We start from the raw sequence: 27,741 nt of genomic DNA, 5'->3' as shown, positions 1-27,741 counted from the left end.
GCAAGTCCTTCTATTAGGCCAGAAGTGACTTTGAAACCCAGAGCTGCAGACTTCTTGTTTATTCATATTTTTTGGTATGTGCCAAAAAAAAAACAGCCGCAGGCCGTATTTGGCCCTGGGCCACACATTGGACACCATTTCATTAGGTACTAATGTGGTAAGCTCTCGACGACACACCTTTGAAAAAGGGATGCAACTCATGACTAATTATATTACGTTTTTGTGGAAAGTAACTAGTAAATATTACTTGTAAATTTTACTAGATTTTTTTAAGCAAACTTGAAATTACGGTCATTTTCTACTACTGTATTTTCCGGACTATAAGTCGCACTTTTTTTCATAGGTTGGCTGTTCCTGCATCTTATACTCCAGAGCGACTTATAAATGAAAAAAGTGTTTATGCTACATAAACACTGGACACCTTTTCTGTTCATGTTTATTCTTTGTGTAGCTGAATAACCATTGTGTTAGCATATCTTACACCTATTCAGCCTGTTCTCTATTCTTTTATTGTTAGAACTTGCCTTCCAAGAGGACGTAATGTCAGTTTTGGTCAAGTAGTTTGTGAAATACCATATTTTCTGGACTATAAGTCGCTCCGGAATATAAGTCGCACAAGGCCAAAAATGCATAATTTAATAATTTTTGCGGGTAATTAATTCATTTTCTAGCGCTTTTCCTCACAAGGGTCGCGGGGGTGCTGGAGCCTATCCCAGCTGTCTTCAGGTGAGAGGCGGGGTACACCCTGGACTGGTGGCCAGCCAATCACAGGGCATATATAGACAAACAACCATTCACACTCACATTCATACCTATGGACAATTTGGAGTCGCCAATTAACCTAGCATGTTTTTGGAATGTGGGAGGAAACCGGAGTACCCGGAGAAAACCCACGCATGCACGGGGAGAACATGCAAACTCCACACAGAGATGGCCGAGGGTGGAATTGAACGCTGGTCTCCTAGCTGTGAGGTCTGTGCCCTAACCACTAGACCGCCGTGCAGCTTTTGCAGGTAATTTATTTCACAAACTACTTGACCAAAACTGACATTACATCCTCTTGGAAGACAAGTTCTAACAATAAAAGAATAGAGAACAGGCTGAATAGGTGTAAGATATGCTAACACAATGGTTATTCAGCTACACAAAAAATAAACATGAACAGAAAAGGTGTCCATATCCGTGCAGGTTTAACATCCGACACTCGACAAAATTTAGACATTTTGTAGCACCAATGTTTTTATCACCGATCTTCGACTCATCTGTGAGAGCTCCACAGTACCAGAGTCTACACACATCAGAAAGAGCGACTTTTAGTCCAGAAAATACGGTAATTAGAGCTCATTATTTTGCGCAAAATCCTACAGATTTTTGCCTAAATTTTTTTAAACCACAAAAAACAGCCATCATTTCACTGCAGCAGGGAAATTAAATGATGTTTTCATTTCATTCCCTGTGTCTTTCATTCCCGTTATTATGGCCCAATAGCTACACACACATAACTTCAAGCAGGACGTTTAACAGTCCATGACAGTTTACAATGACCTCACCATAATTTGTTTTGTTTTTAACACATGGGACGTGATCTCATAGTGGGCTTACTTTGTAGTTATTTCAAAATAGCTAAAAAACATGTTAGGTTACTGAGAATGATGGACAAAATGTAGCACAGAGTTTGTCCCGAGTGAGGAAAAAGGGTGTGTGTGTGGTGGAAGCGGAATAGGAGGAGGAAGAGTAAGAGGAGGAGGAGGGGATGGAGGGTATTTTTTTTAAGCCAATAGGCATCCAGCACTGCTAATATCATTCCTAGACTCTCCAAGTTAGTGCCAGAGCTGCACACACACACACACACACACACCAACTCCCTCCTGTTCATTCTCTCTCTTCACTCAAGTGTTGAGATGATCCTGCAGAAGGTTGCCAGTTGCTTTTAGTGGCTCGAAATTGAGCACGGATGCCCTCGCAGTGACTTTTTTTTTTATCAGGAATATTCAACCTTCAAGCCTCTTGGGTGAGTTTTCTCCTCTTTCAGACTAAGATTATTTACTGAAAGCCAACACAGCTTTCAGTAAACATTTCAAAGATGCATTTTTTTTTAAATCCAGTGGAAATTTCAGGTACTGTGGGAATTTTCGGCTTTAAAAGTGTAAAGACGCAGCTAATACGGGGGTGCAAGGTTAGCTTTCCAGATGTGTGGACTCAGCTGTTGCTTGTCACTCAGGTGGTCCCGCTGCCTTTCTCTTGCCTGTTTTTATTTTTATGAGTGTGCCTCATAAACCTGCCGGTGTGGACCAAGTAAAGCCACAGCAGTTGCAAATATTGACTTATTGAAGAAAGTAATAACGATCTATCGCAAACGTCGTGTTTGTTGGAGGGTTTTTCATCAATTGAGCGGTGAAAAATGCAAACTGGAGCACTGATGGGTGAGTAAAGTTTGAGCTGTCACTGCAGTGGTATGCCTGCTGAAGATAACAGTGGCCTCTAGTGGTGACACAAGTTATTGTAAACAATTTTGGAAGTTTTGTTATCATTTTTACACATCATATCCTATGCAAGATTAAAAGAGGTGGAGTCTAGCGATCACAGCTGATACCCGGGAGTGAAGGGTGAGGATCAGGTGACCGAGGTGTGTGTCTCCCCTCTGTGGGGGGCCGTTCTCTGCTGGGGGGGGAAGCTAAGCAATGCTAAGCCTTTGTTAATGAGTATGTATCTGTGTGTGTGTGTGTGTGTGTCCTTGTCTGTGTGTGGCGCTTCCATGTGAGTGTGCCTCTTCCTGCTCATACGTAAATGTGAGTGTGTGCGGAAAGGGTGTTTGGGCCCGGTTGGGAGTTAAGCTGCGGTTAATTGGTCAGCCATTTTCCAACCACGCGGGATGGCCAACCCAAGCGCTCATGTACAACAAATGCATTTAAACATCTACTTTGCACCCTTGACCTTTTGAAAGTACCCATATTAGACACATGACAAACAATTTTAAATGATAATATGGACTCTCACCAATAATACAATCAAGCCTCATATGTTTCTCGTCACAATTTTTTTTTTCAGATGTGTAGCGAAGCCTGCCTAAAGTGGGCGGGCTCATCTAACTAGGTTGTGTGCCAGACGCGTTATGTCCATAAGGAAGGACATGACATGACATAATGGCTCCTTCTTCTCAAGAAGTCACTTTTACTGTTGACAGAGCATGAGGTTTTTTTTCCGATGTGTAGCGAAGCCTGCCGAAAGAGAGTAGGGGCTGGCTCTTCTAGCCAGGCACCTTACCCCCAGCAAGAATAATGAATTCACATTTACATTAAAGACATTACGCAGGTTGCAGAAAGTCATTGTGTGTAACATTCCGTATTTTCTGGACTATAAGTCGCACAAGGCCAAAATGCATAATTAAGTAGAAAAAAACATACATAAATCGCACTGGAGTATAAGTCGATTTTTTGCAGGTAATTTATTTTACAAACTACTTGACTAAACAGACATTACGTCCTCATGGAAGGCAAATTTTAACAATAAAATATTAATAACACATCATAATAACAATACATTTTATTTGTATAGCGCTTTTCAGAGTACTCAAAGACGCTTTACAGTGAAGAAAAAAGGAATAAAAAAATAAATTTGAGTCAAAACATAGTAAACGATGCATTAAAATACAATATCCATACATTCATTCAGAGCTAAAACGAGGCTAAAAGCGGCTAATAGAGGCTAATAGAGGCTAATAGAGAACAGGCTGAATAGGTGTAAGATATGCTAACACAATGGTTATTCCGCTACACAAAAAATATGAACAAAAAAGGTGTCCAGTGTTTATGGAACAAACTGTTTTTTCATTTAGAAGTCGCTCTGGAGTATAAGTCGCAGGAACAAAAAAGTGAAAAAAGTGCGACTTATAGTGACCTGCCCCGATATGAACAAAATACCGTATTTTCTGGACTATAAGTCGCTCCGGAGTATAAGTCGCACAAGGTCAAAAATGCATAAATAGGTAGAAAAAAACGCACATAAGTCGCATTAGAGTATAAGTCACATTTTTTGCAGGTAATTTTTTCTTACAAACTACTTGACCAAAACAGACATTCAAATAAACATAAACAGAACAAATAAACATGAACAGAAAAGGTGTCCAGGTGTCCAGGTGTTTATGTAACATAAACACTTTTTTCATTTATAAGTCGCTCTGGAGTATAAGTCGCAGGAACAAAAAAGTGAAAAAAAGTTTGACTTATAGTCCGGAAAATACGGTATACCGTATTTTCTGGACTATAAGTAGCTCTGGAGTATAAGTCGCACAAGGTCAAAAGTGCATAATTAGGTAGAAAAAAAAGCACATCAGTCGCATTGGAGTATAAGTAGCATTTTTTGCGGGTAATTTTTTTTACAAACTACTTGACCAAAACAAACAAACAGAACAAATAAACATGAACAGAAAAGATGTCCAGTGTTTATGTAACATAAACACTTTTTTTTCATTTATAAGTCGCTCTGGAGTATAAGTCGCAGGAACAGCCAACCTATAAAAAAAGTGCGACTTATAGTCCGAAAATACGATAAATTACCTGCAAAAGATCCGACTTATACTCCAGTGCGAATTATGTATGTTTTTTCTATCTAATTATGCATTTTTGGCATTGTACAACTTATACTCCGGAGCGACTTATAGTCCAGAAAATACGGTATTTTGTTCGTATCCAGGCAGGTTTAACATCTGACACTGGACAAAATTTAGACATTTTGTAGCACCAATGTTTTTATTGACGATCTTCGACTCCTCTCTGAGAGCTACACAGTACCAGAGTCTACACACAACAGAAAGAGCGACTTATAGTCCAGAAAATTCGGTAATTAGAGCTCATTATTAACATGAACAGAAAAGATGTCCAGTGTTTATGTAACATAAACAGTTTTTTCCATTTATAAGTCGCTCTGGAGTATAAGTCGCAGGAACAAAAAAGTGAAAAAAAGTGCAACTTATAGTCTGGACTATAAGTCGCTCCGGAGTATAAGTCGCACAAGGTCAAAAATGCATAATTAGGTAGAAAAAACGCACATAAGTCGCATTGGAGTATACTAAGTCGCATTTTTTGTGGGCAATTTTTTTTACAAACTACCAAAACAGACATTCAAATAAACATGAACAGAACAAATAAACATGAACAGAAAAGGTGTCCAGTGTTTATGTAACATAAACAGTTTTCTCATTTATAAGTCGCTCTGGAGTATAAGTCACAGGAACAGCCAACCTACAAAAAAAACGACTTATATTCCGGAAAATACGGTACATATGTTTCTGAAACATAATGTTGGCAACATGCTGGCGAATGGGTAAGTAGAGACCCACTTTCGGTATTAGCTTGTTGACAGGTTAGGCCTTCTCTCACCTGACCGCACGTCACCAAGGCTACGTTCAGACTGCAGCGTAGGACGCCTGCCCAAATCCCGATTTGAAAAATGATTTCAACCATTTACTTTTCCATTTCACAACGGTTTGAAATGACATGAAATTCAGCCAATGTTTGTTTTATCCTCGGCTTTTCTACCCCTCACAATTTTCAACTGAACAGAACCACATTTGAACATATCGTATGTCAGAAGATCGCGCATATTTTTTGTGAGAGCGATAGCTCCCCGATAAGTGTCTCCTTCTTCCGAGGTCTTTTGTTTTGTCATATGCGACCCAGATTCTTATTGTCGGCCTGTAGTTTGAGTGCCAGAGAGGAAATCCAGCCTGAGAGATTGTTTTGATATTGTTGGACACTCTCCTGGAAAAACCCTCAACAACTACAAAAGGAGGGGGCGGGGGGGGTACGGATGGACCGGTCTTTTGGTCACATCTGGTCCCAGCGGTAAAACCGAACTCAAAAAGGAGCTTCACTTTGAAAAGAAAAAAGCACAAATGCACATTTTACAGGAATAGCGGCTTATATTCTCAGGTGAATGTCATTTTAAAGCACATTTCAGATTAGTGAGAAACATTTCGGGTGTCTTGCAGCTGCCTGACTCATGATTTAAGGACCCGAGCTGTCAGATGTTTCCATGCACAGAGCACAGACTGGAATTAGATCAAACAAATTGCACTAATAAGAAACATAAACATGAATGTGAGCTATATATATGTGCACATGTGTCTTGGTGAGGCGTGTGTAACACTGTCCCGTCTGTGTGCTGTCTGTCAGTCTCGGACCTCAAACCAACATGCGCACACACTGGCATGTTTGTGCAGTCGCACACTGGAATTAATCGCGCACCAGGGTGTGTAAATCATTCAAACCTCAGAAAACACACTTGCCTAGCAGCCATTGCCTCTAGCATGTGTGTGTGTGTGATATTCCAGTAAGCCAAGAAACACAACTGCTAATAATGACAAACAGAAGCAATGGGAACAAATAGTTTCAATGGGGACAAAACGAGTTTTAAAAAAATCAGACAAAACTGAAACAGATTCAGGCTCCAAATTGTGTCGATGTTTGCGAAAATTAACTCTTCTTTTTCTACACACGCTACTCTACTGTGTTGCAATCAGTTTTGGATCAACATTTGCAATAAAAGGAATGTTGTATTTATTAGATGAGATGTATAGATACTCACCACTCCTGAAAAATGATGAAACCCTCTCTTGTTACTTCAGTTTTTGTTTCATTTTAATGCCTGATACAACTAAAGGTACATTTGTTGTTGTCGTCATTATATTTGTCCGGGCATGTATCCTCGGAACGTTCTAGAAATAGCATCTTAGGGAAAAAAAAGGGATGAAAAATCCAGCAAAAAGCACAATATAAAGTGGAAAGGCTTAAATTTGGTACTTGAAACTAAAACTAACACAAAGCTTTCCCTTTAAATAATAAAACGGAAACACCGCTACTGGGCACCCCTAGTCCAAAATAATGTACCTTTAGTAATTTTACCAGGCATGACAAATAACCAGAAACCGAAGAAATGAACGTGGTTTCATCATTTTTTTCCATGACTGTATATTAACTGTGTGTTATGTGCGAGTGCTTCCGTAACCATACAAATTATGGTGCGTTCAGGGATCGCTTGACCAATAAACATTACCAGTAAAGCATAAAGACAAACACGTACCGACTGTGGTACATTGTATGTGTATTATGTAAGGTATGACTAAATTAGCACCTATGAACTTAGGGTGAATGAGATTAAAATAAATGTATTTAAACATAATAGTTTTGGATCAGGGTGGGTCACACAGCTAGAACACCCAAGTTCAATTCCACCCTCGGCCATCTCTGTGTGGAGTTTGCATGTTTTCTCCAGGTACTCCGGTTTCCTCCCACATTCCAAAAACATGCTAGGTTAATTAGCGACTCCAAGTTGTCCATAGGTATGAATGTGAGTGTGAATGGTTGTTTGTCTATATGTGCCCTGTGATTGGCTGGCCACCAGTCCAGGGTGTACCCCGCATCTCGCCCGAAGACAGCTGGGATAGGCTCCAGCGCCCCCCACGACCCTTGTGAGGATAAGCGGTAGAAAATTAATGAATGAATTTCTGGTGTAGTTACTCTCTAAATAGCAACAAAGTTTCTAGCTCGGAATCACAGGTCTTAAAACCAAGTGCCGAATCTATCTGTAGCAGTCAAAATTTATCTGTGGCAGGCCAAATATATAAACATGTGGAAGAAAAACACCAGCATGGTCCTATTTATACTATTTTGACATGAAAACAGGCCTCACAGCTCGGAGACCCGAGTTCAATTCCACCCTCGGCCATCTTTGTGTGGAGTTTGCATGTTCTCCCCGTGCATGCATGGGTTTTCTCCGGGTACTCCGGTTTCTTCCCACATTCCAAAAACATGCTAGGTTAATTGGCGACTCCAAATTGTCCATAGGTATGAATGTGAGTGTGAATGGTTGTTTGTCTATATGTGCCCTGTGATTGGCTGGCCACCAGTCCAGGGTGTACCCTGAAGACAGCTGGGATAGGCTCCAGCACCCCCACGACCCTTGTGAGGATAAGCGGTAGAAAATGAATGAATGTTTTGGATCAAAAATCCGCAAATATTCATGGATCCAAACCAACAAAAATCCCAAAGCATTCCAAATGTCTCTCCCTGAAAATGTGCTATGGACAAATAAGATTTTGATATATTTTCTAACCACTTTCATACTTTTGTGTAACCCTGCAATAAAAACATAAACCCGATAAAAAGTCAAGTATTACAAATCCGCCGACACGGTCCATCATATTATGGTTGCACAGGGGTGGTGAAGAGTGCGGTGTCTCAATGTTAGCATACCGGGGGGTTGTCAGTTCTACCTCCATGACCATTAATAGGGATCTTTCTGCTCCGGTGGTTACACACTGAACCGTGCAGGCCGCACTGGCTGCACAAGGCTGGTATTATGGTCAGTTTGCGGCGAGGACAAGTCAGCCAGACTTTTTTTTTTTTTTTTTGAGTAAACGCAGTACATGAATTGTGAGCCTGCGGAGCCAAGTGAGACTCCCCTGCTTGCGAGCGAGAGTCGCTTCGGCACCAACTTAATTACCTGTACACACAGCTCTATTTGATGATGATTAAAGCCCTCTCTCACACATACATGCTCAGAAAAACCTTCCCAGACACCGCCAGTCTCCAGCCACGCAGACATAAAAAGGTGATGATTATTAGATGATAATAGTTAAAAGGCTTGCTAGTATAATTGCACGGATAGTAAGAAGATGTCTTTGCAACAAGCATATAATTATCGCTGCTTACATGCACACTCAGAGACAGTAACATAAATTATGACATTTTGTCGCCGTGTAAAAATATCCTCCTGCCAAATTTTGGTGGACCACATGCCGAGATAAAGGTTGCGATAACAATCAAACCTCCGAGCTAATGCGTGATGTCAAAAGTGCATCGCCATGGAAGCGCAAACACCCTTGTGTGTTGTCAGTGAAATGATGACATTTGGGAGTATTTATGGTTTTGTATGCACGAGCGGTGCTGTGAGCTCAGTGTGGCTGATCAAAACACGATGAACGGCAATGGAAACAGCTTATCTTGCATTTGTTTGTGGCGTGCAAAGAGTTGTTTTTTTGCACGAGTGGTCCAAATACACAAATTAATGTTTTTTAAAAGAAACAAATAGAACAAACAAAAAAAAACTTAAAATGTATTACAGAAAGCAGGAAGTGAACAAATGTAACAGTTACTGATTGTAAAAGTACCAGATGGAGGGGTAGGATTGAATAAGCTTTGCTTCTTCCTACTCCTTTTGGACATGTGGAACTGGGAACTGATTATGTGATGCATTCAATTGTCATCTGATGCATGTTCAAATTTAATAAAACCATTACAATTACCATATTAGGAAAGCAGGAAGTGAACAAATGTAACAGTTACTGGTTGTAAAAGTACCAGATGGAGGGGTAGGACTGGTTTGGCTTTGCATTGCTTTTACAAAAATCTCGAAGAATGCACCTAGCATGGCAGTTTTGCAGCTAAATCTCCAACGGGAGTGATAGCTACAGGATGAAATATAACATGATCTTTTGACCCCTGGGTGGTTTCCCTGTCTCTCAGACATCTTCCCCTGAGGATTTCATCCAGAGGGGAAATGGTTTCATCCAATCTGATGCCACTCAAGAGTCAGGAAGCGACTAGAATTGAGTGAAGGGGAAGGGCTGTGAGAGCTGTATTTGTTCAACAGCTGCACATATTTTGTTATTCGGTCACATTGCATGTCTGACTTTGCAAACAGATGACAAAAAGCCAAATCTGAAAGCCGGTGAAGTAGGACAGTGCAAACATATAATTTGCACATTATAAAGGTAGGCTATTATTTTTTAAGATTTTTTTTTTTGCCAGGTTTAATTTGCACCCACCTCGCTTCAGGGCTGGACCTCCCTTCTGCAGAAAGTGGGCAGGCTTTGTTTCCTTGACTTTGCAGTGTTTCTTCTCCAAAAGAGAAAGCACACAGTGGTTAGCTGATGAAAGCTTGGGGCTTTCCAACAGCAAGGCACGACTGATACAAACAGTAATCTGGCTGTTGTCTGGGTTACATTGCTTCTTCTGTACCACTTTTGTGGAAAGTGAGCTTTGAAATAACCTTTCCATTAATGTACTCAAAAGTGTCTGTGGTGTTTTTACAGGATTTACCCCAAAAAAAACATTATCTCCAAGCAGCTACCCGTGAAATCAAACATGCAAGAGCTTGTTTGCGTACATACTGTACCACCGCTTCTGTTACTTTGCATGCATTTCTAATAATTCAGTACACCAGTCCTTTTTGGAGAAAACACAGGAGTCCCTGTGTGTAAACTTCTCCTGGAATGCCCTTCAGGGCCCTTCCTGACATCTGGTTGTGGATGGACAGCTTGGAAGTCCAAGTATGTCCATTGGAGCCCCTTTGAGAGGGGGGGGGGGGCGTCGTGCACATCATTACGGCCGTCCAATGACTTTGTTTGCTTGAAAGCCTATCATTTGGTTCCGAAGGCTACAAATATGCTGTAGATCCTTTAAAAACCACTTCCTCTAGCTATTCCTCTCTTCCATCTGTTGCAGATTAGTCTTCAGTGTGTGTTTAGAGAGCTGAGACCACGGCCGTGCGGGACTGATAGTAAAACCCTGAGGGTTTTAGTCGAAACAATCAGGTTGGTCCAAATTGACAGAGGGGGCCATCTGAGGATATGGCGTGATTGTAAGGATTGACAGGCTTTCCACTTGGAACGGTCCCATTGAACCACAGAAGAGCCGATGATGCCACTTTTCCATGTGATTGCAAGTTTATTCAAAGCCATTGTCACGTAGCCTCAATATCTGTCGCCCTCATGGCATCCAAACCCGCCACTAAAAAGCAACGTGCTGAGCTAAGCAGAGAGTCCTCTCAGCTGTTTTGTTATTCGTCTCTGTGGCGCTGGCTCGGTAACCCACATAACGCTCGACAAAAAAGCGCAGACGGGATCTGGTGAAAGCTGATACAGTTTCACACACACGCCCCCCCTCTCTGCAACACCTGAAACTGTGCCAACCCGTGTGGGCTCAAGCAATGCCAGGGTGACTCAGCCTTGCGTTTCAACTAGCAAACTGAAGTCAACTCTTAGCGACTTCAACTTCTATCTGATGTACTGTCCCTTCGGTGGATTGTCATTAAGCGCTGTGTACACAAACCCAATCCCCGGCCTACATTTATCTATTATACAAAATGCATTGTTGAACTCTGCCCCCCCCCATTGCCCACCCCTTCCACTACTTACATCCCCCTGCTGATCTATGCCCCCCCCAATCACTTCATTGCACTATTGTACATATTACTGTTATATCTCTCATAGATCATACTGTTTATAATTTATATAATCTATATAATAGCCATACTCTAGTCACTTCATTGCAATACTGTACATATTACTGTTATTATATATTGTCACATCCATACTGTACATGCTGTTTATAATCTGTATAATCTGCAATAGCCATATTATAGTCATTTATATTATAGTCATTTATATCCCTGTACATATCCTCACTGTATTATAGTCATAGCCTGTTATAGTTTGTAGATCTGTCCATTTTTCTACATTTACTTACTACTAAGGTACTTATAAAATTGCACTTCTGGTTGGATGCTAACTGTATTTTGTTGCCCTGTACCAGTGACATGAGCAATAACAATAAAGTTGAATCTAATCTAATCTAATCTAATCTAATGTGATGTGATGCAAACATGCTGGCTGTCTTTCCCGATGTTATTCATACCTTTGATTGACAGCATGTCTTTTGGCTCACGCATGTGACATGCAGTATATCATTATGAAATACAGTACCAAGAATTCCTCAGGCCAAAGCTCCAATATAGTTCTTTCTTGCAGGTTCACCTTAAGTGCATATTTTATTTTTATTTTTGGCCAGTGGTATGCTATTTAGGTCCTTTTTATCCTGCATATTTAAAAGGGACTGTTTGCAATGGGTTCCTTCAGCTGCCTAGAGGGCGCCAACATAACACGTCGGCTAATGATAGCAGTTTGGCAAAGTTTAGCTCATGTTAAGTATTATTGAATGTACAGTATAACAACATAACTGCAAATTGTTGATGTCCTGTCTGAGGCTGCTTTTGTGTGCTGTGCTGTGTCACTGTTACGCAGTTTAAAGACTATGTTACAAAAATGCATGATTTTTTTTTTTTTAGCCATAGTCTGGCCGCAGATCTTGGTGCACTTGGTGCGTCGTCCATACGATCAATGTGTGTCAGGTTTGGGTAAATGTCAATATTTTCGTACGTTAATACGAAATAAATACGTTAATAAATAAATAGATAAATAAATAAATCCCCATGCAGCAAATAAATAAATAAATAAATAAATAAATAAATAAATAAATAAATAAATAAATAAATAAATAAATAAATAAATAAATAAATAAATAAATAAATAAATAAATAAATAAATAAATAAAAAACAAGAATCACCGGGTACACACACAAGTTACAAAAATTCCCACTGAACCAAACGTTCAGCTAAGAAATTGGAAAAAAAAATAGTCCCTACTGAGTCAATATTAGAATCCGATCCCCACTAGGACAGGAATACTGTACATACACGCAATCCCATTCCCACTGACTTCTGGATTCTGTATTCTGGATTCTATTAAAGCGGGAATGCATCGGTGAAGGAAATCAAATCAGCGCAGGATAAGAAGCGTAAGGCTGCATTGTTTCCTAATAGGTATTACACGTCTGTGATGGTGCCTTTCTCACTTACATTGCAGTTCCTCAGTGAAATGGTAAGTGTGTGTGAAGACCCCCTATCTCCCTTTCCATGTTAATGTCATCTCAGTGCAAAGTGTCAAAATGCTTTTACCTTACAGTGCTCGGCACAAGATAATTAGATATTAATATAATTTATCAGTTAGTTAGCATTGTTAAGGTGATCGACTAATGAAGCCACAATCTGAAAAGCGGATTGATAGAACTGACGGTAACTAAAGCCGCTACTTCACAGCCTCATCCAAAGCGCCTTTGCCATTTACTTGACAATTTCCTGCATTTTAGGGTATTTTTACGGCTGCCTCCATTGTCCCTGAGGCGTTTAAGTAACACCCTGTGGTGGTTAGTAAATATCCGCGTCAGGTTTTATGACTCCAAAGCCCAAATCACCCATAGTTTCAGAGTGTCGGGGAAAATTAACACTGAACTGAGCAAAGACCTCTGCTTGGCACCTTGGGACTAAGCTTTGGGCTAACCGGGAATGGATCGGAATAATGACTGAGGGTTTTGGTCCACAGCTGTGCATCATGGCCCGAGGTCAAGGCGTATTAAAATCTGAAACAGATACAGCAGATATACTTAGCTATGATAATCTGCGTCATAAATTGCACAGCATTCAGATTTAGACATGTCGCCCGCGGTGATTTATTGTGTCAGGGCTTGTCAACAGGAGGGTGATGTGTTAAATATTTCTGGTTCGCAAGGAGAACAACTGACAAGTACAAATTAGTTGTTGTAGTTGGTGGCATGGCGTTCTGGCATTGTGCTTGAAGCACCCTTCAAGGTCCGCCCCTCCCTACACGCAGAACACGCGCTGTGCGTACGGCGGGCCCCACGGTCCATAGAGAGGCCTCATTTTGTGGAAGGGGGCGCATTCTTGGCAAATGCGCAATGTATGATCATTGCTGTCTGAGGCCCAGACAACAAAAAGTGGATGATTGACAGCTTGTAATGTGGTGTAAATGGTATAGCTGCAGCCATTGAATGCAGAGGTTGTGGGTTCAATGCCAGATTTTTTTTTACATTCTGGTTGTTATTTTGCTAAAAAAAATGTGTGCATATTACTCATGATACAATCATTCTGTAATGGGGATTTATGGGGGCTCCAGTAATGAAATTAAAGCTTAAAAATCTGATTTTAATAAACACGACATACATAACAAGCCTACTTTGCCCTATAAGTGGCTTTAACGTGAAGAATAGACTCAATTTGTTTTTTTTTTCAATAATGGTATAGCTGCTGCCATTGAATGCAGAGGTTGCGGGTTCAATCCCAGATTTTTTTTTTTAATTCTGGTTGTTATTTTGCTAAAAAAAATTATTAAACAATTGAATTCACATGTGTGCATATTACTCATGATACAGTCATTCTGTAATGGGGACTTAGGTATGAGATAATAATGAAATTAAAGCTTAAAAATCTGATTTTAATAAACACGACATACATAAAAAGTCTACTTTGCCCTATAAGCGGCTTTAACATGAAGAATAGACTCCATTTGCTTTTTCTTTTTTAAACAACAAACCGCACCAAAACAAGTCAAGACTTGTCATCGCCCGTCTTGCAATTACAGTTCGAGGGAACTGCAGGGGGACGTTGCCTCTTGATATTTGCATTGTAAGGACCCATTGAACCCCACTCGTACCTCCTGGGGGTGGGCGTAACAGTGGTGGTCGTAGAGAGGAGGTGTGAATGACTATTATAAATGAAAACTGAGTACTGTCGCATTATAAAAGCTTCCCCGCCGACTCAGGACAGGCGGAATTAGCATTTGATTGATCAGATGTGCAGTCAAGCAACAAGTGGTGCGTTTTGTACTCAAAAAGGAACAAATCTAAAGTATTTTATGAAAGTTAAAATCAGCCATTCGCTCTCTAAAGCACTATACGGACATCATGTGTTTGTATTGGCAAAAGCTAGAGGGGTCATAGGTGACTGCATAAACTCTCCATTAGTTACGTTTGTGAGCATGAGTGTCGGACATGTGAATTGGGCCACAGAATAATCAATTCAACACATGTCTAATAGCTCGGCAAAAAAGCGACATGACGTAGCAGCGGGGAGAAAAAAAAACTCGCCATGGATCCAAACCAGTAACAATATCAAGAAAACTCATTTTCAGCAGGAACAATCCGTTGGAAAAGTTTCTTCTCTTAAGGGGAAGCAGATGAGACAAGGTCAACGTTCCTATTGTGTTCCCTAAAAGAACCACAAGTCCAGACCCGGTGTGAAAGGCTGATATGTGTCTATTGTGTGGGATGAGGCCACTCATGCTCCATTCAGGCTGTCCTAACCGAGCTCATTGTTTGCCTCCATTATCGTAGCTGCTTTCGGATACACATGGAAATACGTACATGGGCATTTCAACCCAATGCAATTATTATTATATTATCACATTTTCCATTATTATTGCTTTATATGGCAGTCATAGAAGAAATTGTATCTTGTCGTCTTTCTCAATTATTGTAACTTTATGGAAAACATATTGAAATACTTTGACAATCATTGGAGCATTAAGAATAGCTATAATATTCCAATATATACCCATATATATGGGTGAAATCATCTTTTTTCCTCACAGAGAGGTGTCAATTTTTCATTAATGTTGCCAAATGTGGTTCTTTTTCCACTGAAATTCATACAAGCGTGCAGAGAATCATTATCTTTGTTAACAGAAAGTGACAAAGAGAGTATTAAAAGAAGTCATTTAAATGTAACCTACAGTCAGTTTTTGACAAATTAATTTATTCATAGCCTTTCTCCATCCATGCATATACAAAAGGGGTGGACAAATATTTTTCACTCGTGGGTCGCATTGAGTTAACAAAATTGTCCGGGGGGGGGGGGGCAGAACATATATTTAACACACACAAACACACACACAATTTTATGCTTATAATTTTCTTTGAATTATTTGGCTAATTTTATCTGTAAAAGTGTTATACAATCAGCTGTATGTTCTCATGTCCCTTTTTTCAAGAGCACTTTAAATGTCAGACAACATCAAACTATGTAATTTAATTATAATTTAATTATTTTTTGTGGTTTTTTTACGAAATAAGACATCCGACTTGCAAGTCATTTTGCCAGTTTGTATGTTAAAAGTTGAAATACTTTGAAAGCAACTGGCGGGCCGGATTCAAACGCTTGGTGGGCCGTATGTGGCCCCCGGGCCATAGATTTCCCACTCTTGATATACAATATCTTAAGGCAGAGTATATTAGAATGCTCGACATGAGGGGTTTTCAAAGTGTGGCACCGTTTGGAGCTCATCCCAGACTGTTTTCGCCGTAGGAACAACAACAACAACAAAATACTTTTCCAACAAAAGGTTTGGAAAAAAAATATTTTTCTTTATTTTATTCAAGCTGCTGTGCAGAGGACCTGCCTCACACTTCGAAAACTCCTTCTCTAGAATAGTGCTCTCATAGTGCTTACTGCAGAGGAACAAAAAGGCTCCTGTTTTTGTTTGTTCAAATAATATTACCCTCCCGACTTCATCGCAGGGAGACGAGTCCGTCCTCCATCTCCATCCTCTTAAGCGAGTTAGCAAACCGAGCCATTTCTCATTTGTAGCGGCTAATTTGGCATGTGACAAACAGTCCCTCGTCGTCCCTTCTGTTAAGTCATTTAGGCGGGTTGTCATGGGGTGGGGTGGGGTGGTGGGGACGAGCCAGGGCGGGGGGCGGGTGTCTTTGTCCGTCTGGACAATTGAGTAAACTCATTTTTCATCCCGGAGCGTCTTAAATGATGGCTGTTTTTCAAGGCTTTCACAATGACATATGGTTGTGACCTTGTCCAAATAATGTCACCTTCAATCTGCCTCGACGTGGGGGCCAAGTCACTCGTGCTCACTATTGATTTGCTTTTTTTAATCAAGTGGACTGTTTTTCTTCAACTTTTTACCCCCATAACTTATATAGAAAGGTTGATATATTTGAAGCCAGACTAAGTCGAATAGGTTTACTTTGAAAAAGTGCTGCTTTGAAGCGTAAAAGGTCATAATTTCAATATGTTTTATGAGCCTGTCATACTGTTAATCAACAATAAGGGTGGAATTTGAAGTGTGTACCGCTACACTGTACTAAATCTATCTGTATTTAGTTTAGGAAGAGCGGACATATCATCTGGCACTTTCCAGTCAAGTTGGTGGAGGAAAAGGGTGTGTGTTAGATTGAAGTGCAGTGGCAGGCTATTTGCTGGTGAGGGGGAAGAATGAGGGCGGGGCCAGAGCCTGCAGACTTGCCTACAACACTCATGCACTCCCAAACACACTCAACACATCTGAGGCACTCCAGATAGAGACATCATCTCTCTTGGACCTTGGAGGATTTGTGGATGCCTAAATGCATCTGCAGAGTGCCTCCTTAACACCAAGACAGGAGCGAAGAGAAAGGGGGGGGGGACTGGACTTTAAGACTAAGGTGGATCTGGAACTGATTAAGGAAAGCCATATGGGCTTTGATGCTGCAGATATGAAGTTTGGACACGGTGTCGCTGGGAGGAAGTGAATGAAGGTTCCGATCAGGTGGACAAAAAGATGCTTTTCCTTGAGGTATGAACTGAAAATGATCATATAATGCATTGCAAATGAGACTGTGAAGTAAATGGCAGTATATTTATGTGTGAGCGCAAGTGGCCTCATTCCGGCACCCATTTGGCCCTAAAATAACACACTTCACCAGTGAAAGAGGGATGACCTCGGCCTTTGAACTCCACCGTTTAATGCTTTTCCGAAACATTTGCTTTCTTTGCGTGAACATTTGTCTCCAAATTGAGCTCTAAATATCTATTCTGTTTTACACTAGATCATATAGGAAATTATGACTTATTAAAAGGCAACTTTTTCAACCCACCATTCCTGCTCGCAGTGAAGGATAAACTCTTTGAAAAGTGTCAGTCAAGCGGGGGAGGAGCATGCAGTTAACCGTTAGTCGGCTACATCTGGCCCGTGTTTACACAGGCCCCGATGTTCTGACTCTTTAGACGCCTTATTTAAAAAAAAAAAAAAAAAAGTGCCACAACCTTCCCCCTGTCACGTCCACACTGCTGCCAGCATCCAGAGAAGGTGGGTGTCTGCTGTCTTACATACTGCAGACGGGGTAGGAAATCATTCAACCCAAGTGTCTGATGCTCAGTTTGGACTCTTAGGAAAAACTGCACTTCCGGAATAACAAACAAAAAACAGACTGTGTACATATATTTATACTGTTTATTCTGTATATTTAGTATTTCCATTTTTTTAATAGATTTGTCTGCTTCTACTTCACCAAAACAAATTCCTAGTATGTGTTTGATCATACCTGGCAAAAAAACGATTCTGATTCTAAAATTATTAAAAATATTAAGAAATGACCCATTATCGAGACCTATCCAGATATAGATACGTATAAGTGTTTTCTATGGTTGGTTCTGGTGCAGACTAAATAAATGCATTCAGTCATTACCGCATCCAAAACTGTAATTTTTGAGAAACCACCAAATAAATCTGATACTGGTCCTAACTAGGATACCTGAGATAGTAGAATAGAACAGGTGAAAAAGACATATCTCCAAAGTGATAACATTATCTAGCCAACCATAAAACCTTTTAGATTAGTCACAGAAGAACAAAGCAACACTCAAATACCCCTTTGTCCCATGACAGGAGCTTTGCTCGGGCCCTTTAAGAGCATTTTTTAAATGTGCAAATGTCCTGTTTTGAGGCCCCGGGCTTTTCTTAAACGGAACTGTATGCTAATCGAAAGAATGCTAATACTTGTCCAGCTGTGTGTCTGCAGTTTAAAGCGAGAGACGTTTTCTTTTGTTTGCGATCCAAATTTCTCATTCACAGCCAAGCACCACAGTTGACCCAACAGTTAAAGTCAAGTAGCACGCCATTGTTTTGCCAATAGAGGCCATCCACCTCCGAAATGACGCTGATAGTCATAGATCACACCTATGTGACCTTTGGAAAGCTTGTGTGAAGCGTACTTGTTTGCCCCCAAACAAGTTCTGTTCTGGTGCAGATTTGCATGTGAAAGAGACGGGGGGGGGGGGGGGGTAAATCACAAGTCATTTTTACCCCCCTACAAAAAAAAAGACCAAAGCACTGCTATCAGGTGGACAGCCTTCTTCATTTGGTAGTATGCAGTCGATTCAACTAATCCAATAGTCCGTTTATGCTGTGATGCATACAGCGACAAGTCATCTGGTCGTGGTTGGCTTACGTATGTTATTACACAACCTGCTAACAGATGTTTGCTGGCTGAGAACATTAGTTTATCCAAGCCCACCGTGTGCAGCTTTAAAAGAACGTACAGTACACATATGTCCTAAAATGTACGAGGCACAATTTACATAATGTAGAATTAATGGCAAAAAGCCATCAGATTTTTTTCCATTACACATCCTCCGAATGGCTTGTTAAGTGCTGTTTGAATTTCTATCAAGCATCAAAGGAATGAAAATAAAATATTATACTGTTTTTTTTTCGTCTGTCTGCAGCGCCCGTACATGATGAACCTGGAGCGCAGTGAACGAGGGGAACGGCCATCGCATCGAGGCCCGGAGATGGAGCCTGTTCCTGGGGGGAAAAAGGGCAAGGTATCCATGAGTTTCCAGAGAAGCTCCACCTCGGATGACGACTCGGGTTGTGCGTTGGAAGAGTACGCATGGGTGCCCCCAGGACTTAGGCCTGAGCAGGTTAAGACCTCAACACTGTTACAGTTCAGTTTGTGGCTAATCGCTAATGGCTAGTTTGTGTGTACCTTTTTCCTCCCCGTAAAATACTCAGAATACGTAAACATTTTATACTTTTAGTGGGAAACGGGTTAAGCAAACATTGCTCGCTCGTGTGTCCAGAGAGATTTCACAGTCGGTTGCCTGTGACAGGATCAAGATTGACATGTTTGGCCGGCTGAATCGAAAAAATAAGAGGGCGCGCACACACAGTAGCAGCCATTCTCCATTCATTGATTCCATATTTGTGTCCTCATTCATTTCAAAGTGTGATGGTTGCAAGACGACTACAAAAACTAATACCTTCATGCATCTGCAGGTCCAGATGTATTTTTCCTGTCTGCCTGAGGACAAGGTTCCGTATGTTAACAGCTCTGGTGAGAAACATCGAATCCGGCAACTCCTCTACCAGCTGCCGCCTCACGACAATGAGGTAAATCTATGAAGAACTTTTAAATTATGTGTCACTTTTTTTTTTTCCTCTGAGAAATAATGGCATCGCTGTGTCACAGAAAGGAGAGGACGCTGTTAGCAATAAAATGCCAGCAGCTGATTAAAGCTTAGAATAACACAAACAAAACAATGGCTGCGCTGCCTCGTCTGTAGAACAGCTTTATGGTGCGTAAAGCAGCACTCCTTTCACATCTGCACTGATAAGAGTTTACATTAGAAGATACGGCAGAGGGCTTTATCAGGCCACACGAGAGGCTGGGCCGCTCTGTCTGACTGAGGTGGTCTCTATATAAACATTAGTGTTTGATGGGGTGGTTTTTTATAATGTTTGTTAGTGATTGAGGAGAATTCCTTGCGTAACTGTGGGTAGGGAGGGAGAAAGTGCACACCCGCATGCTGTTGGGATAGTCGCTGTCTTTTATCTGGGCATTCATCACCTTCTCTAAACACAAGGAAGGAGTTTACGTCTCGCCCATGCCATCCTTTCAACAAAAGCCTCCAGCGGATGACTTTCAAATAAACCACTTTTTTTCAGACTGCATTATTTCCTTTTTGGCAGCAACACTAAAAAAAACAACTTTTGTCTCAAATAGGTTCGTTACTGCCAATCTCTAACAGAGGAGGAGAAGAGGGAGCTTCACATGTTCAGCGCCCAGCGGAAGAGAGAGGCACTCGGGAGGGGAACGCCCAAGATCTTGCCCCGAGCTCTGCAGCACACTCGCTGTGAAAATGTAGGCAGCACACACACACACATTAACGAAGAGGTCATGTAGGTATCAGGCAGAAAAAACAACCGCTGTGCTATTTATATCTTAAGATAGTCTGATTGGCTGATGTGGTTTGGAACTCTCTAATAAATCTCCCTCATTATTTTTGAGAAGAAATCTCATGCTCAGTTTCCTCAAGCGGTCTTGTCGATTTCCTGCCAACAATCTAGAGCTGCAACAGGTTCATACACCTAATGCAACTGTTCCAAAATCAGTCTATGGAAGAACTACAAGCGGAATGGCATCCAAGTGCCAACAATCCCCATTTGGATAAGCATCCAATAGTTAACGGTTTCTTACATGTGGGAGTTTCTTTCAGTGGGAATTGAAATAAAAAAAAAACTATGCAATAGTATTCAAATTAATGTATTTACATAGCGCCATATCGCAACAGTAACCTCATGGTACATGGTTCACTCGCTAAATGTACTGCAAAAAAGGTCAGTAAGGATAATTCATAATGCTGCCTACAGAGAACATACTAACTCCTTATTTCTAAAATCACAAATACTTCAACTTGCTGATATAGTTCATGTTCAAACAGCTAAAATAATACATAAAGCTAAAAATAACCAATTAGCTAAAAATGTCATCCAATACTTCTCTACAAGAGAGGAGAAATATGATCTCAGGGAAGAAGTACATTTGAAACACTTCTATGCTAGGACTACGTTAAAAAGCCATAGCATTTCAGTATGTGGAATCAAACTATGGAATGGATTGAGTAAGGACCTCAAACAATGCTCAACGATGAGCCAATTCAAGAAACAATACAAGCAGTTGATGTTTGCTAAATACAAGGATGAAGAGTCTTGAACCAGTCATGATGTGCTATATATATATATATATATCACTATATTGACACTTACTATGGTACCCATTATGTCATTGCATGGTCATATTCACCTCATACTTCAGTACGTGACAAAAATTAAATGAAATAAAAAAAACTTTTACATTAGGAAAGTAGGAAGTGAACAAATGTAACAGTTACTGATTGTAAAAGTGCCAGATGGAGGGGTAGGATTTAATAAGCTTTGCTTCTTCCTCCTCCTTTTGGACATGTGGAACTGTGAATTGATTATGTGATGCATTCAATTGTAATCTGATGCATGTTCAAATGAAATTAAACCATTACCAAAATGAGTCAGGGAGATTGTGCCCTAACAGAGGAGCCTGATACCTGTCTTTCTACTCATAAAAATGGTAGGAGTTGCAAGTAGCGAGTAAGTGTAAATGCTGGGAGTGCAGTATTCTATAGTATACCAGGCTGTGGTTTGCTTTATGCAGTATGTAAGAAGGACGTTAAGTTTGAGGTCATCCAGCTCTTGATGTCTTTAAGACATGCATGGAGTTTGAACACCTGATCAGTTTTGTTAGGTTTCATTGATAAATAGAGTTATGTGTGATTAAGGTTTTTTAGTGATATTGCCTAAGGGGGACATATAAAGGCAGAACAGTACACATCCTAGCACAGAGCCCTGTGGGATGCCACGTATGACCTTCATGTGTCTGGATTCTTTAATAATAGATGCAAACTGCAGGCGATCGGACAACTAAACTTAATTATTATCCCCCTTTTTGTGAGATCTCAACCAACACAGAATCCTTGTTTACATGCAAGATGTCCTTACGGAAAATGCTCCTTCAACATTGAACAAATTAAGTCCTAACCGATGAGGAAACCACATCCTCACGTCACCACCCCAAACACAGATGCTAACTAACTCATCCAATAATGAAAAGCAGTGACACATGCTCACACAAACACTAATCCGTACTGGAAATGCCACCCTGTCACCAATCCATAGTGTCATACTCAGGTCATATGTCATATAAGACATGCTTTTGTATACCTAGACCTGTTGACTGCACACATGTTCACATACAAATATACGAGTCTCCAGTTTCCGTCATTCTCAGGGACATACGTACATAAGCCAAGGCCCCCTGTCTGTCCACTCTCGGAATAATGGCAAACAGCTGGGCATGCAATGCTATCGGTGTCCCCTCGCTCTTCTGGGTTAAATAAAGACACTGATTGCACCTTCAGACATGCTTTGACAACCTCTCTGGAGACATGTGATCTTTGTCGACTCAAGACAAAGCCGGTGAGCTCTGTTCAAGCTCAAGAGATACACTGAATTATTTAGTGCAGTTTTCACATCCCTATCACATGTTTAGTACCTTTCTTATAGAACAAGAATTCATTTTAGTAACCAAACTAAAGATCTTTGGTTTACTGCTAATATTTACAAGGTAACATGTCATTTGTATCTAAAGTCTCTAAGGCAGGGGTCTCAAACTTAATTTACTTGGGGGCTACTGGAGCTCGGGTCTGGGTGAGACTGGGCCGCATCAGGTTTTCCAAAAATAAACCCCGCATTTATTAAAAACAAAAATATTTAAAAAACTTCGCTTTGGTTCCAATTTTCTGTAAGAAAAGCTCTGATAAAACATGTAACTGCTTTCAAATATCTTACTTTTTATTTTTCTACACAAAATAAGATGAAAAATAAATAAATCAAGAATAAAGAAAATCAATCAGTAATAAATAAATATAATAATAATAATAAAACGGCAAATAATTAAAAATTAAGAAACCACATATATAGTTGGTGGGTGGACAAATTATTTTTTTCAGATTAAAATTAACAAAGCATTATTAGAGCCCTGTAGACGTGACAAAACGACTATAGTCACATTTATACTCTTTTTATTTACAACATATTGTGCAACTGCAGGTTCTTGAGACACATGCTAACTCGCAAACTAGAGAGCTAGCGACCTAAACGGTAGCCTTCAAGTTATTTCCTTTAAACTTAAATAGACAAAAACTTACCACTTCCACACGGATAGGGAGGATAACTGTTAACAGTTAAACCTTTAACATGAACATTAATCAAACGTAATAATTTTTTCTGGGTACATGATACCATACAGCATCCATATCAAACTTGCGCGGGGACGCACTAACATTAAACTTTCATATCAAGACGGGGGCCTCAAACTTGTGTCCGCGTAGGGCCGCATGTTTGAGACCCCTGCTCTAAGGTCTTGTGTATGGTGATGGCATCTTTTATTTGCTGGTGCTGCATTGCTCAAGTGTAACCGGCATCAACACGTCTATTTTGAAATGATGTGAACATACAGTACTTATGAACAGATTTATTCCTATTCCAGCTTAATTACAGCGTCTTAACTGTAAGCCACTGCATTAGCAAGATGCCTACAGTGTGAATATGTGGCATATGTTATTTTGCAGTGTGAAGGTGGCATCAATGGAGGGGAGATGGCGATTTTTGCCTCCAGAGCTGGATCCAGCCCCTGCTGGCACCCAGCATGCTTTGTGTGCGTCACATGTCAAGAGTTGCTTGTGGACCTGATCTATTTCTACCAAAATGGCAAGATCCTTTGCGGGAGACACCATGCTGAGCTTCTTAAACCAAGATGTTCTTCATGTGATGAGGTAAGGAACGATGGTGTCATCTATGATCGTGTTTTTGCATATAACCATTTGTATGTATTTCTCCAACAGATTATCTTAGCGGACGAGTGCACCGAGGCGGAGGGTCGTCACTGGCATATGAAGCACTTTGCCTGCTTCGAGTGTGAGATAATGTTAGGGGGGCAACGCTACATCATGAAAGAAGGGCGGCCATTCTGCTGTGGCTGTTTCGAGTCGCTGTATGCAGAGTACTGTGAGGCTTGTGGTGAAAATATCGGTAAGTCAATTCGAATTCGAGATTCAACAGCTTTCATTGCAAAAATACACGTTCCTTTCCCCGATTTAATGGACCGTTCGTCCCACAGGAGTAGACCATGCTCAAATGACCTACGAAGGTGGACACTGGCATGCCACAGACGAGTGCTTCGCTTGTGCCCAGTGCAAAACCTCCTTGCTCGGCTGTCCCTTCCTCCCGAAGCAAGGTCGCATTTACTGTTCAAAGGCCTGCAGCCAAGGAGAAGATATCCACGCTTCTGATTCGTCCGACTCCGCCTTCCAGTCTGCTCGCTCTCGTGAATCCAGACGCAGCGTCCGCATGGGGAAGAGCAGCAGACCCTCAGAGCAGTGGAGAGAGTCACAAGTCTTAAACGCTTCCATCACTGTGTCCGCATGCGAAGTTGATGAAGATGTGGATATTGCTGGGCAGAAGCTTTCCCATCTGGGATTGGATGACGAACGGTTCTGGAGAGATCGTGAGGAGCAGGATGCCGGCGGTGAGGAGGACCCAGAAGAATGGGCCCAACATGAGGACTATATGACTCAGCTTCTGCTGAAGTTTGGCGACCAAGAAATGTTACACCAGATACAGCAGCCATCCCTAAAATCTCCAAGTTCCAGTAATGAAAGAAACCGTCTCATAAGCGTTTCTGATCCTTGGTTAAAGCCAGAAAACCTGGGAATCACTTCTTCTTCTCCTACCCCTACTAGTCCCACCCAGAGTCAGACTTCCAATCCATCCCGAGCCAACAACCTTAGCCCTAGACTCATTAGCAAGAAGCATCTTCCTGAAATGTACTGGACCCAGTCACAAGATGGGTTAGGAGACTCGGCGTATGGAAGTCATCCAGGACCTGCCAGTGCTAGAAAGATTCAAGAGTTAGACTTGGATCAGGATCAGGAGCAAGGAAAACACGCTCTGTGGCCAGACAATAGGCAGTGGTACCAAGATACACTGGAATGTATTGCTGATGAGCTGAGGAAGGCTGGCCAGGGTGTCGGAGACTCTATGGACTCCCTAGCGCTGTCAAACATCACCGGTAAGGAAGAAGAAACTTATTTGCTTTGAATTCCCAATATTCCCAAATAAAAATGCCTTTAAAAACAAATGTTCTTATTCCGTAGGTGCATCGGTTGATGGAGATGGCCGGGACAGGCCGATGGTCTACTCCCTGCATGCGGTGCAGGATCCTTTGGTGGGGGATGGCTGTGAGAAAATGAGCAACATGGGGACCTTTAACTCCTCTCATCTTCATCGCAGTACCAACTCTCTCAATCTCAACATGGAAAAAGAACAGGAAAAAGAACAGGAAGTAGACCTATCAACAAGAGGAGGACTTCGCTCTTTGTACGCTCATTCCGAAGCGCCACCATCTCCGTTTGTCCATGCGCCTGCTCTGAGGAGAACCAAGTCACAGTCCAGGCCTCCTCAGATGGTGAAGTTCACAGAAGATACTGTGGACAATGGATACAATGATAGTTTTGAGGTTAATATTAGAAAGCATCCCATGAGTGAGAGACCGCAGAGGAGAGTATTCGCTACCGATGAGGCGGGAAGGGACAGAAGCCGCCCATCCAGTCATCATGGACGCAACAGACAGCATCACCATCACAGTAGGCACCACAGGAGCCGTAAAACCCACTCGGATATTGCTCTTAATGTGGTTCCTTTAGAAAAAGCGCAGAGACCCTATCGACAGCACAGACAGAATCTAGTTAACCCTCGACATCCTTCTCCGAGACAGCCTCTGGCCTACTCTCAAACCCGGTCAGACTACATGATTCAGGAGGCATCTCAAGGAGACCCTCGAGTTGAGCGTTTCATGGGTCTGTATGAGGATGAGTGGTGTTCCACTTGCTCGTCATCATCGGATTCTGAGGAAGAAGGATACTTCCTGGGTCAACCTATCCCCCAGCCTCGACCCGCTGTGCGCTACTATGCAGAGGACTACCCCAGGGTCACTGCCCTCTCTACCCAAGTCCGTGGCTCAAAGACTGGTCGCAGAAAAAGCCACCGCTCCAAGAACTGTATCATCTCATAAGGCTAAAAACTGCATTCAAACTCTAAAATGCACAAAAAAGTGTTTTATTTTTTGATTGTTTAAATGTTTTGTACAGGTTTTAAAAAATGTCCCGTTATAATTAGGCTTACATTTATGTAAGGCTTTTTAATGGCGGCAATGATGAAATAGAATCTGTAAATTGTAGTCCTAAATGTGTAAATTCATTTCAAATTGTGATTTAATGTGATGCACAAGCTGCAGAATGGCCTTTGTAATTGTGTGCGGACAAAAAGTACATTTTGAGTGTTCTTAAAAATACTTAGGTTTTGCAGATATACATACAGTGTATACACGGTCAAAGGTGGATAATAATAGCAGTAGGCTGAAACTAACCAGATAATTATTTAATGAATATTAGTTTTAAAAAAAATGACTGTATATACTAAGTTAAGATTTTAATATTTTCTTATATTGGTTGTTTAAATAAGTGTGATTGAAGAAAATACCAGCTGTAACTAAGCACACAAACCTTGTTCATAGTTTAAGCAAGGTGCCGTTTCTTAAGTGCCAGCGTCTATTGCAACAAAATATGTAAAGCCTATATTCAACCCAAATATTCACCACGCCTGTTGTGTCATAACCAGTTATATACCTAGTATTGTAAAGACGCTTGGAATAAAATATTTTTTTTTGCAAAACCGCAGAAATAGTCATACTTTCTCCAGGTTTTGTGACATTTTGTGTGTAATTCCCAACATCAAGTACAACCCTTCAACAAAATGACATTTACAAATGCAAAAAGTACAACAAAAGTATTTTTTTTTTATTTGAAAAATGTCAGAATTCATATTGGTGATCCCCAAATGAGGAGCTTAAACACGTGGTCTTTTTTCCCCACTGACTTTCAACAGAGAACACCAACATGTAAAATTATTTATAGACTCAAAATTAACACTGGTTAACCATCACTCCCTGTGCTGGAAAAATGTGTAAATCGTGGAAATGCACCGTGTGTCCTGTGATCCACAATGTGTCCAAATCCGTCCGCTGTGGTCAAAAGTTTATCCTGCAATGTTCTGTCAGGCTCCTTTTGTCAGTAAGTCGAGCTGTGATTGATGGCCGTCTTTGAAGGTTTATGACTGCTGTGGATTGCCGAGCTGGTGGCCGAGTCACAAGTGGGGGTTTCCGGCTGACGTATGACCTCGTCCAGTTCGCTGATAAAGTGTTTGAGATCCTCAAGGCAACGTTCACGGATCTCCCCGAGGTTCTCTCTGAGAGGAACTTGTAGCTGCTTCTCCAGGTTGGGATCTTTTGCCACCAGCATCTTCACCACCATTCCAAAGGTTTCACAGTCCTGACGGTACACCTGAG

The 27,741-nt window shown here is 41.1% G+C and overlaps 2 protein-coding genes across 14 annotated transcripts in view; one reads left to right on the top strand and one right to left on the bottom strand.

The window, feature by feature from the left end:
- The window catches only part of pphln1 (periphilin 1), a 122,558-nt gene that overhangs the window by 47,161 nt on the left and 47,656 nt on the right, over positions 1–27,741 (bottom strand). For 8 of the 12 annotated variants that reach the window (XM_058077686.2, XM_058077693.2, XM_058077702.2 and 5 more), the window contains one exon: positions 26,542–27,736. The exons of 2 other annotated variants lie outside the window; for them this stretch is intronic. In XM_058077686.2, the coding sequence (XP_057933669.2) occupies positions 27,464–27,736 (273 nt within the window). In that variant the 3' untranslated portion in view covers positions 26,542–27,463. Of the gene's footprint in view, positions 1–26,540; positions 27,737–27,741 lie in introns of those variants that run through there. 2 more of the 12 variants (XM_058077688.2, XM_078799078.1) reach the window with 2 other exon arrangements.
- Positions 1,808–27,068, top strand: prickle1b (prickle homolog 1b). 2 transcript variants are annotated; one of them, XM_058077675.2, is made up of 8 exons: positions 1,808–2,011; positions 19,190–19,387; positions 19,743–19,856; positions 20,470–20,607; positions 23,909–24,112; positions 24,182–24,368; positions 24,457–25,407; positions 25,493–27,068. In XM_058077675.2, exons 2-8 carry the CDS (start codon positions 19,199–19,201, stop codon positions 26,407–26,409), a joined length of 2,700 nt encoding a protein of 899 aa, XP_057933658.2. In that variant the 5' UTR covers positions 1,808–2,011; positions 19,190–19,198; the 3' UTR covers positions 26,410–27,068. The 2 variants fall into 2 exon arrangements, with proteins under 2 accessions (XP_057933658.2, XP_057933657.2); XM_058077674.2 differs by lacking the exon at positions 1,808–2,011 and adding an exon at positions 16,420–17,258.

Source organism: Doryrhamphus excisus, linkage group LG2, assembly GCF_037039965.1.
Source record: "Doryrhamphus excisus strain RoL-2023G ecotype Guam linkage group LG2, RoL_Dexc_Guam_v1.1, whole genome shotgun sequence".
In the NCBI taxonomy this organism is placed as follows: Eukaryota; Metazoa; Chordata; class Actinopteri; order Syngnathiformes; family Syngnathidae; genus Doryrhamphus; species Doryrhamphus excisus.
Note: the sequence above shows the minus strand (reverse complement) of the source record. Positions and strands in the feature narration are given on the sequence as shown.

Bases quoted from the DNA above. Each gene is read 5' to 3' on its own strand.
- prickle1b (XM_058077674.2), top strand. The intron at 19,388-19,742 runs GTTAAGACCTCA...ATGCATCTGCAG, and splicing joins CAGGACTTAGGCCTGAGCAG to GTCCAGATGTATTTTTCCTG. The intron at 20,608-23,908 runs GTAGGCAGCACA...GTTATTTTGCAG, and splicing joins AGCACACTCGCTGTGAAAAT to TGTGAAGGTGGCATCAATGG.